A 10,484-nucleotide genomic window follows, 5' to 3' on the forward strand; every position below is an offset into this window, starting at 1 on the left:
AAGAAATTTCTCAAAGAGCAAGCTGTTCACAGAGTGCAGTTTCAAAGCACATCCACAAAAAGTCTGTTGGAAGGGGGAAATGTGGCAGGAAACGCTGCACAACCAAGAGAGATGACCGCAGCCTTAACAGCATTGTGAAGAAGGGTCGCTTCCAGAATTTGGGGGAGCTTCAAAGACAGTGGACTGAAGCTGGAGTCCAGGTATCAAAAGCCACTGTTCACAGACGTGTCCGGGAAATGGGCTACAATAGCCGTATTCCCATGGTCAAGCCACTTCTGAACTCAAGACAACGGAAGAAGCGTCTGACTTGGGCTATGGAAAAGAAGCACTGGACAGTTGCAGAGTGGTCCAAAGTCCTCTTTTCAGACGAAAGCAAGTGTTGTATTTCATTTGGAAGTCAAGGCGCCAGAGGCTGGAGAGGAGCAAAATCCAAGTTGCTTGAAATCCAGTGTGAAGTTCCCACAGTCAGTGATGGTTTGGGGAGCCATGTCAGCTGCTGGTGTTGGTCCACTGTGTTTCATCAAGTCCAGAGTAAATGCAGCTGTGTACCAAGAGATTTTAGAGCACTACATGCTTCCGTCTGCTGAAAAGCTCTATGGAGATGAGGATTTCATTTTCCAGCATGATCTGGCACCTGCCCACAGTGCCAAAACCACCAGTAACTGGTGTACTGACCATGGCATTACTGTCCTCAATTGGCCTGCCAATTCCCCTGACCTGAACCCCATAGAGAATTTGTGGGGTATTATGAAGAAGAAGCTGAAAGACACCAGACCCAACAATGCAAATGAGCTAAAGGCCGCTATTGAAGCATCCTGGGCATCCATAAACCCTAAGCAATGCCACAGGCTGATTGCCTCCATGCCACGCCGCATTGATGCAGTAATCCGTGCAAAAGGATTCCCAACCAAGTACTGAGTGCATTAATGGACATTTTCAAATGTTTGATTTTGTTTTGCTGTTATAAATCTTTTTTTTACTTGGTCTGAGGAAATATTCTAATTTTTTGAGATAGGATTTTTGAGTTTTCTTAAGCTGTAAGCCATAATCAGCAATATTAAAAGAATAAAAGGCTTGCAATATTTCAGTTGATTTGTAATGAATCCAGAATGCATGACATTTTTGTTTTTTTAATTACATTACAGAAAATAAAGAACTTTATCACAATATTCTAATTTTCTGAGACAGTCCTGTAAGTGGGTACAGGGAGGCCTCACGGAGCTCTTTCAGTCCTCCCTTGAAGTTGGTCCCCTGATCTGACTATTATTCAGAGCAATGAGGTCCAAGTGGCGAGGCGCTTGAATATTATTCCCCCGTCTCTTTTCGGACCGCCGCTCCACTTTTATCTGGAAGGGTCTGCAACGGTCCGTGCCGTTGGAGTGAAAGGCAGCCTTAAAGACACAAAGGCTGGCAACTGGTAAGTCGCACATTGTGAGGACCGCTGGTTTGGACTTCCATCGATGACAGTCTGTGCAGGACTGCTGATGGTGAGGGATAGATTCACGTCCTCTGAGGATCCATAAGATGCGCTTCATTTCAGCTCTGGCCCAGGGTGACAGACCTAATCCTGGATCAAGACTTTGACAATGGGATGGATGGTGGCATGCCACCATCCATACATCTACATAGTCTCCCACCAACTCTGATTAGTTCGCTTGACTCATTAAACTCTTGGGACAAGGTAAGTAGGTGGCTACTAGGTGACGCAGGGTTCATCCGGGAAACGGTCACTCTGGAAGATAAATATTTCTGTTGCACTAGTCTGCCGCGCTGTTACGTCCATAAGCTCCCTCCATGATTTGCATTTGTCCACATCTGGAACTTGCCGCTCTTTCCACAGAAAGTACACTTCCAAAGTTAGCACATCTCTTCCTCAGCTGACGCAGCACATTTCCTGGGCCATACATCTGGGGATTGGTGGGGGAAAGGTGAGCCCTGACTCCTTCTGTTGGGCTCTGCAAGCTCTCTCAAGGTCTTCCCTCACCGAATCCGCATTGTGGTCGGTGGGCTCCTGGATCTCAGCCACCCTTGTGCCAACAAACACCTTAAAGCGGCAACACTCTGACGGCAGCCACATCAATCTGTCAACAGGGTGGCTTGACTGAGGTGTCTTCAAGGTGAGCTCCTCCTCCTGAATCACCATGGCAATTTGGGATCTTAACATGACCAATGCCAGATAGGTCTTGCCCTGACTATCTTCTATTTTTGGAGCTATGATGCTAGCACCTTCAACTTCTTTGGGAGTGTAACACCGTGGGAGGCTGATGAATGGTAGGACCTTTAGTTCTCCTGCCTACTTGTTCCAGACATCTACAATCTCCAGTTGGAGGTGACAGTCGTCCAGTTCCCCGTTTTCCTCCCAGAGCCTCTGGACCACAGTCTTGGTTGTTGTACACGTGTCGCCCGCTTGTGGACCCAGGGTCTTCAGTAGTCCCACCACTGACTGGATTGGTAGTGAAAACCTCTCAAAGGCTGCCGTGTCACCACCGCAGACGTCAGGTGCATCCTAGACAAATGCCATTCTCCTCAATGCAACTTGGTGTGGCTGTCCAAACCTTTCATCCAGAGCAGCCATGGTATCGGAGTAGGGGGGTAGAGATATGTATGGGTCTGGGGACCTGAATAACGCGGATGTGGTGTAGAGCTGGACTATGGGGGATGATAAGGAGGCTCCTCGTGTGTCCTGGCTCCTTATGAGGTAGGCGTGAAGTGGACTGGTGGGGGATAATAGTTGGACCGCTCATTTGAAACTGGCTGTGGGGAGTGAGTGAGTGAGTAACTACAGCTGACATTTGTTCTTTGCGGCTGCGTATGCCCTCCACAAGCGTCCTCGTCTCGTCTCTTGGTGAGTGAAGCTGCTCAAAGTCCCAATGGAGCTGTGGGTTTTCCTCCCATGTCATCCCCAGCTTCTTGTGGAAGCTGGATGAGCCGTACTGTTCTTCAGGTTCTCTTCCACCCCAGGGTGGGTATTGGGGAACCCCCCCAATGACAAGTGAGAGATATCATCTGGGCATCTCCCTCCATTAGATAGTCCACTTCGTAGTCATCCGTACGTCTATCCCTCTTTGGACGGTCTCCACTTCTGTATTGTTGCATCTTAATCCTGGAGTTAAGATTAGGATCCAGTTCAAAGGACCAAAATATCGGTGACGACTGGTAAAGACTGTATCTTCTAAACTTATTCTGATTAGCCCATTCGGATTCCAGCTCCGCTCCAGGTGTGTCTGCCAAAACCCCACTTCTCTCTCTTTTCTCTTATCATTTCTTTAATCAATTAATGTAACAATTATTTTGGATTACTCGGTTCATATAGTTGTTGAAGTAGCCTCGTAGTTGTATCAATGTCTATATAAAGTCAAAATCCTAGAGTATTTCAACTATGTTTATTATTAATTTTCACACTGAAGTGTACTATAATCAAATAAATATTTTAGTTTGAGATTCCCCATTTCTTCTTTTTTCTTTATATATAACTACGTTTCACATATAAACAATCTCACCAAATATTAACTACTAAACAGCTGCAACTTTCCTCTTTGTTCCCACTTTCTGTTGTTCTGTATAGTAGGCGCTGCCAGGGCTTACTACCGTAAAGACGGAAAAGGCTGCGCAGGTTAAAATACGACTACCGTAACATAGAAACGCTCCTTCAAAATCTAATAACAGCATCTGGGTCCTAGTTGACCTATGCTCGAAGATCGGGGGTGATTTGGTTCTCTTCAGCTTGCTCTTTAGGTATCTGAATCCTTTCATACGACGTGTGGACGCACGTTCCGCGAGTCGACGTATTTACGTCATCGATGACGTCGATCCTCGCTCCCAATTCCTTCTGCGTCACACACCACTCGCCTCACTCCTCCACTGAATGCGCGCTCTCGTCGCAGGTGTGCGATGCGCTGCTGAAAGGCAGCCTTTGTACACATATCATGCAGAAAATGTTTGGGGGGGGCTTGCTAATCTTTTGATGACAACACATCATTTGGACACGTTAACGAGGCAGAGTTCAGAACACCTTCAAATATCTCATTATTGTAATGAATATTATTATGAAGATTCTGCAATTAACTATACCATCAAATGTGTGCGTGTGTTCGATGCCATACCTCACGGGACATGGACCAGTAACTGGGCACAATCTTGTAGGTAATGCTTCCCCTCATCTCTTTCTGTGGGAAGACAAATATTCTGTTTACAATGGCAACAGCAAAAAATACATAAACATCTCTATGCCAAGTGTCAACGATTTTTACTGTACACATTTAGAGAAAATATGGTACCAACTTTAACCTTAAGAGGTGACAGACAACTTTCACTTCACTCTTGTTCAGGATGACCCCCACTTTCAGGTTACTTTACTACACAAATTTGGGAAATAAGCTTAATTTTCATTACGGCTTCCAGAACTTGCTCCTGTAAAATATGATGTATGAGCAAGTGGAGTGTGCTATAATGACAAAGTTGCTGACTTTCAATTTAATTATGTCATAAACTCTACATTCTAATCTACTGACACTTGACAAACAATTCATAACTAACGACATTAAACCTTCATTGCTCCGACAGTCTGAATTTCTATAGTTTTTATACAATAACTGTTTTTAATTAAGGAGGCGGAGGAGTGAGTGAGCAGCACCGTGAGAGAGGCTAACGCTAAGCTGCTAAGCTAACACCAGAGAGGAAGGGACACAGTGTGAGGGTGGGCTGGGAGACCGTAGAGTTTATGGAGGGGGGGACAGTTGATGGGAGAAACGAGGAGCAGCAGGACGCCATACCTAGTCCATGCGCAAACAATTCAAAACAGGAAGTGACGCCAGACGCTGACCGGAGCACGTCCGTCAGTCGCCGTTTACGGCCGCGGCGCAAACATACTGTATATTAAAAGCACACATTTTCATTTATAAGATTAAAACAATTATTATTTAATCACAAGAGCCTCAGCTCTACTTTATTGTTGCATTTCTTTATCTAAACTACAACTGATTTAACAGACAACACATCACATTTGGCCCAATCTTATAGTTTACTCGTGTCAATGCTTCACTTTTACAGTTTCTGCTCCGTCTTCAATCCACAATTAAATCTCCTCTGAATATTTGCCCTTCAATTTATTATACATGTACTAATGTGATGCACCAGGACTTATTTCTTCATTACGTGTACGTTTTTTTTTATGTTGCTTCAGTTGCACTTTTAATGTTAAGACAATTTGATTTAGTTTGCTGTCTGTAAATTAGTTCTTTTTCAACGACCCACATATTATTCATAAACCTAACAAGACGAGTATATATTATACATGCATTTTATTCTTTTTTCTGTCAACACTATTTTAATTTGTACAGTTATTGTTGACTGTCAGGTTTAACATTACATTTTATTTAACTGATTACTTCACATTTTCATTCATAAAACCACATAGAAACAGCTGCTACAATAAACCAGCGAAGAAGAGAGCCACCCACGTCACAGTGACGTAGTGCGTATGAGGAAGTGAATTGAAAACACGTTAGCTGAAGCGCCTAGCACAACGTTAGCTTACGTCGTTTATGAACAATTCTGACGGCGATTAGTGCGTAAAATCGACTTAACCGTTAAACGACAACACTGTGCGAAACCTCCGCTGACATTTACGTACCATTATTTACGCAGTGGATGGTGGAGCGAGCCGGGAACGCGAGCCAGGAACGCATGCAAGGCTGCAGCCGTGAAGGAAGACATGTGCGCCGGTTACCACACTCCCGTTTACTCCCACGCCGGACGGGGACACTTCCAGGAGGTTTACGAGCCCGCGGAGGACTCGTTCCTTCTGATGGACGCGCTGGAGAAAGACGCACGGCGGCTGCAGACGATCAGGTCAGACGCACGTTCCGCTGTCACTCAACCGGAAATGAGCCCTGTCACTCAGACCAGGTGTGTCTCTCTCCGCTGTCTGCAGCCCAGCTGTGTGTGTGGAGGTCGGCAGCGGCTCTGGAGCGGTGTCCGCCTTCCTGGCGTCGGTGGTTGGACCTTCAGCGTTATACATGTGAGCTGATATCCCATTTACAGTGAAATACACTCGTGCATTAGCACAGTGTGATCCTCGGTGTTTGTCTCCCAGTTGCACTGATGTGAATCCTGCAGCCGCGCAGTGCACAGAGAAGACGGCCTCCTGCAACAGCGTGTCACTACAACCTGTCATCACAGACCTGGTGAGACTTTTACATGCACAGATTTCAAATGAACCACAATGCATATTTAAATGTTTTCCTCTCTTTAGGTGGAGTGTCTTCTGCCCCGGCTGAGTGGCAAAGTGGACGTCCTCCTCTTCAATCCTCCCTACGTGGTGACGCCATCAGAGGAGGTGACGCCTCTCAGTCCAGCAGGCCCCCTACAGGTGGAAGATGGGGAGCGTTTTAACAGTGGAAGCCTTTCTTGTGTCCTGTCCAGGTGGGGAGCAGAGGTATCGAGGCCGCCTGGGCAGGTGGGACGCGAGGACGAGAAGTAACGGACAGATTTCTCCCCTTGGTGACGGAGCTGCTGTCCACTACAGGGTTGTTTTACCTCATTACCATCGCCGAGAATGATCCAGGTGAGTTTTTAATGTCTGAAGCAATTTCAATTACGACAAAGGTGATTTGACGCTCCTCCCTCTTTGTCAACAGAGGACATCATTAACCTCCTGGGGAAACGTGGCTTGCAGGGAGAGTCGTGTTTGACCACAAGAGCTGGAAACGAGAGACTGTCAGTGCTTCGCTTCCACAGGAGACAGACGTGAGAGGAAGAATTCTGAGCTGTCAAAGAAGAGACTGGACGGATTAAGGGTCTCGGATTTTACAAGGACAAATGTCCCAGATTCAGACCGACTGGAAGGTGCTTCTGCTGTAAACATGACATGTGTATGCAACACTTTAACAGACATTTTAATAATGACAGACAAGATTTCATTACACCGACAGCGCTACAAGCAGTACTAGCTAATTCCGGTGCAGGCATTATTACAATCGTAACTTTTCTTAAAGGCTAATATTGGAATGTCATTTCATTTCCAGTACGATGCTTCTTTACAGTAGAAGTTGAAATGCTACTTTGATCTAAGAATGTCCTCTCAACTGGACCGGACAATGACAAGCAAAGGACAGTTTGAAGTGGAGGAAATTAAAGTTTAGACTGTAAACTTTTCTATTTCTTTCCCACTTGTTTGTACAATAAAGTTTTACAGAAGCAAACTGTTTTAATTGTGTTAATGACACGAATGGATAAAGTTGAGTTTGACGTCTGGTCTTTAACTCTGTGGGTTCGTCTTCCACACGCCGCTGGCCACCAGCTCCAGGGCGGCGGGGAAGGCGCAGTGCTCGGCCTCCCGGATCCTGTCGCAGCTCAGCACGGGCACGGCCTCCTGCGTCCACCTCTTCCTGACAAGACAACAGCTGTTTATCTAATTCAAAGACAAAAACAACTTGTCTGATATTATTTGTCCCGAACTCTTTCATACTTACTGCCACAAAGTGAACCGTGCAGCCAGTCACCCGCACCCCGGCCTGTAGCGCCTGCTTCTGGGCATTCGCGCCATTGAATGACGGCAGCAGGGGTGGATGGATGTTCAGCAGTTTTCCTGCAACAGAAACAAACGCTGTTTAACGTGACTTTGGAATTAAATGTAACAACACCTCCGTCGTCCTGATGGCGTCTTCACACCGTTCCATTTCTTGACAAAGTTTCCCGTGAGGATCCTCGTGAATCCAGCGAGACACACCAGCTCCAGCACGCGGTCAATGGTGCCGTCAAACTCTGCCCGGCTCCCGTACATTTTGTGCTCCACCACAACTTAATTATCTAATCCTTCAATTAGGGAACAACTCGCATGACTGAACTTGGGTTTTTATTCTTCTCGTAAATGTTTGTGTTACTCGTGTCTGGATTCCAGACAGTGACGCTCTCTTCAGGCCCTGAACGCCCGGCCTGTTGGAGATGACGACCACAATCTCTGCCGAGCTGGACGGACGCATGTCCTGCTCGATCAGGGCCTGGAGGTTGGGACACAGATGAAACATTTTTAGACAAATCATGAGAAAAATATCAAACTAAATCCGTCTACAGAGCACACAGAGGATGGGCAGCACAGGGGGACTGCAGATCTTCGTCGGTGTGAGCAGAACCTCACCTGGAGGCGACAGAACAGTTCAAGTGTGGGTTGTGAATCAAGTGTTTGTATCTGGGGTGAAAATGAAAAGCAAACCTACCGACGCTCTGTCCAGAGCCGCAGAATGGGGCGGGGCAGCTGTAGCTGAGGCACAAAGTGTGGTCTCAAACTGATTGAGGCCTTAGCTATGACAAATACAAGTTACGGTAGCTTTGTAGTGAAGCCACTCCTGAACTCCTGTGGTGTATCGGTAACACGTCTGTCAGATCTGCCAGGAATGTCTGGCTTTACAACGCTTTAATATTTGATAGTTTAGCTGGAATATAATTGACTTTGATATTTGGAAACGATACTAGGTTCAAAGTAGCGCTCGCCCCACCGTGGTGATCTCCAGCTTTCCCTGCCACCACTTTTGTCAGAAATACGTCCCCCTTTGCAACCCCTGCGCGGAAAGGAAAACTTTAGCAAACGCGTTCTTGGCAGGTCGGCCGCGACAGCCACCGGGGGAAGAAAACACAACAACAAAGACAGGTGCTAAAGAAAGCTGGAAAATTTAAAAAGGAGTAGATTAGTCTCGGCTGGTTTAACTTCATTTTTAGGTTGAGCTCAACTTGAAGAACTCCATCAAGCGTTTCCCCTCCTTTAATGAAGTGGATAAAAGCAGCTTGTTTTTCAAGTCAGAAAATGGTTTTGTTTGAAGAGCAGACTTCATGAATAAGAGACGAAATCACAATAGGAAAGACAAAATATTAGCCCAAAAGAAAAAAGGGAGGACGGGGCGCTCTGTGCTCAGATGATTTGGAATCAGATACCACAACCTTGTTAGCATCGCAAGCTTATTTCCATATTAACGACCCCTTCAGAACCTTCAAAGTAATGAATAATTGACAACAAATGAAATGTTTTGATTGTCGTCGGCGCCCGGCGTGTTTAATGTTTCATATGTTGCTTCCGAGCTAATTATGAAGATGGCGCATTTGTCAGAAATACGTCCCCCTTTGCAACCCCTGCGCGACCCTCCCACTGTCCTCCACAGATGCCCGTGTGTTTCCAGACAGGAGGTGGGGAGGGGGAGGGGGGTGCAGACAACTCCAGGCCCTGTTGTAATTAGCTAGCAGGGAATGCTCAATGACCTGGGAGTGAGTCTAATGGCTGCCAGCGCTTACAGGCATTGTTTGGCCACAGAGACACCAGATATTACTACCTCTGAGGGACAGGGGCGGTTAGTTATCTCGCTCCGTGTTGTAGGACGACACCTGGCAGCTGCAGGCGCAGGAAACGAGTCACTTTCTACCTACGAGCAGCAGCTTGATGAACATGACTTTGATGATCTACTAATTTGGAACAGGGAGAATGTTTTCTCTTTCAGTCTCAGTTATTGTTTTGATTGAGAGACCCCTAGTGGCCAAAGCTACGTATTGCACATTTAAATTGTCAGAATCAGGTGCAGCAAGTTCCAGAGTCATGCTGAACTGTAGATTAGTAAAGACAGATATTTATCACCAATCTTGCCAACTACAACTACCAAACTGGACAGGAAACGACGGAAATCTAAGGCAGCAAACTGGATTTGTCTGTAGGACGGACCGACTCTTTTGTGGATGTGTTTCGTCGCTCCCCGTTCTTTAACGATTGGTTCCTTCCTCCCTGAGAACGTCGGCTCCACTTTTCACAAGCAGTTAGTCGGTGATGGACTTTCCGGCAGACACCTCGTCTCTCTGATGCACCTTGACAAGACGGGCGACAAACCAGAGCTGACAGAGGTTGTGTGTGTTAGACAGACAGCTGCACTGAGCTATATTTGGTTACAGCTCATGTTTGTGTATGATACTACGAGTGTTTGTTTGTGCGTACGAGTGTGAGCTCCAGTGTTTATCTATGCATGTGTCTCTTCTCTTACCCCACGTGTGTGCGCGCGTGCAGTTGTCATGGCACAGTCAGGTCAGAGTATCCTGAAGACACTGTCAGGCAGGATTGATTTCCTCTCTGCCGATCCGTGGAAGCGTTCCTGTAACACAGCTGACCCCCCGAGTTGCGTTACCTTGTCATTTTGCGACACAGATCAGAGCCAAGACGAGCTGGAAATAGCCGCACGGCGACCTTGAACTCCGCGAGGAGGAGGAGGAGGAGGAAGAAGAGAAGATGGGAGAGACAGATTTAAAACACAAACACAAATTTTTACTATTCACAGATTCTGACTTGATGAATCATCTGTTGCTAAATGTTAAATATGTTTTGTATTGATCTGAAACTGACAAAGTACCTTTTACTACAGTTGACAGAGAAATGAAATGGGGTGAAAAACGGAACAGGTTCACTGGAATAAGTGTAACGTGGCACTAAATAGACGCACTGGATCTTTTGTACT

The 10,484-nt window shown here is 46.2% G+C and overlaps 2 protein-coding genes and 2 long non-coding RNA genes across 10 annotated transcripts in view; 1 reads left to right on the forward strand and 3 right to left on the reverse strand.

Annotated features, from left to right (window-relative positions):
- Positions 1-5,313: 5,313 nt before the first annotated feature.
- LOC117778369 lies at positions 5,314-5,517 on the reverse strand. Its single transcript, XR_004616778.1, has 2 exons — positions 5,388-5,517; positions 5,314-5,349 (listed from the first exon to the last, which is right to left on the reverse strand). It is a non-coding gene; the product is annotated as an uncharacterized LOC117778369 (long non-coding RNA).
- On the forward strand, positions 5,491-7,069 carry LOC117778313 (methyltransferase N6AMT1-like). Of its 2 annotated transcripts, XR_004616770.1 has the most exons (7): positions 5,491-5,850; positions 5,933-6,019; positions 6,095-6,185; positions 6,254-6,337; positions 6,424-6,565; positions 6,639-6,808; positions 6,843-7,069. XR_004616770.1 is itself a non-coding variant. In XM_034613813.1 (6 exons), exons 1-6 carry the CDS (start codon positions 5,714-5,716, stop codon positions 6,749-6,751), a joined length of 654 nt encoding a protein of 217 aa, XP_034469704.1. In that variant the 5' UTR covers positions 5,493-5,713; the 3' UTR covers positions 6,752-7,069. The 2 variants fall into 2 exon arrangements, 1 of the variants encoding a protein (XP_034469704.1); XM_034613813.1 differs by having other exon boundaries at positions 5,493-5,850; positions 6,639-7,069.
- On the reverse strand, positions 6,831-8,027 carry LOC117778534 (trifunctional purine biosynthetic protein adenosine-3-like). Its single transcript, XM_034614229.1, has 5 exons — positions 7,884-8,027; positions 7,672-7,798; positions 7,473-7,588; positions 7,264-7,388; positions 6,831-6,855 (listed from the first exon to the last, which is right to left on the reverse strand). The coding sequence occupies exons 1-5, from the start codon at positions 8,025-8,027 to the stop codon at positions 6,831-6,833; spliced, it is 537 nt and encodes a 178-aa protein (XP_034470120.1).
- Positions 8,028-9,726: 1,699 nt separating this feature from the next.
- The window catches only part of LOC117778343, a 51,426-nt gene continuing 50,668 nt past the window's right edge, over positions 9,727-10,484 (reverse strand). For 3 of the 6 annotated variants that reach the window (XR_004616773.1, XR_004616771.1, XR_004616772.1), the window contains one exon: positions 9,974-10,135. This is a non-coding gene — a long non-coding RNA (uncharacterized LOC117778343). Of the gene's footprint in view, positions 9,902-9,973; positions 10,136-10,484 lie in introns of those variants that run through there. The other 3 variants (XR_004616776.1, XR_004616774.1, XR_004616775.1) reach the window with 3 other exon arrangements.

The sequence above is a fragment of the Hippoglossus hippoglossus genome, chromosome 2 (genome assembly GCF_009819705.1).
Source record: "Hippoglossus hippoglossus isolate fHipHip1 chromosome 2, fHipHip1.pri, whole genome shotgun sequence".
NCBI lineage: Eukaryota > Metazoa > Chordata > Actinopteri > Pleuronectiformes > Pleuronectidae > Hippoglossus > Hippoglossus hippoglossus.

What these genes read in the sequence shown, in the direction of transcription:
- LOC117778313 (XM_034613813.1), top strand. Translation starts at nt 5,714, where the DNA reads ATGTGCGCCGGTTACCACACTCCCGTTTACTCCCACGCCGGACGGGGA. An exon ending in CGGCGGCTGCAGACGATCAG is followed by an intron (nt 5,851 to 5,932) that starts GTCAGACGCACG and finishes CGCTGTCTGCAG; the next exon opens with CCCAGCTGTGTGTGTGGAGG. An exon ending in AACCTGTCATCACAGACCTG is followed by an intron (nt 6,186 to 6,253) that starts GTGAGACTTTTA and finishes TCCTCTCTTTAG; the next exon opens with GTGGAGTGTCTTCTGCCCCG.
- LOC117778534 (XM_034614229.1), bottom strand. Translation starts at nt 8,027, where the DNA reads ATGTTTCATCTGTGTCCCAACCTCCAGGCCCTGATCGAGCAGGACATG. An exon ending in TGTCTGGAATCCAGACACGA is followed by an intron (nt 7,799 to 7,883) that starts GTAACACAAACA and finishes GATAATTAAGTT; the next exon opens with GTGGTGGAGCACAAAATGTA. An exon ending in CTTTGTCAAGAAATGGAACG is followed by an intron (nt 7,589 to 7,671) that starts GTGTGAAGACGC and finishes TTTCTGTTGCAG; the next exon opens with GAAAACTGCTGAACATCCAT.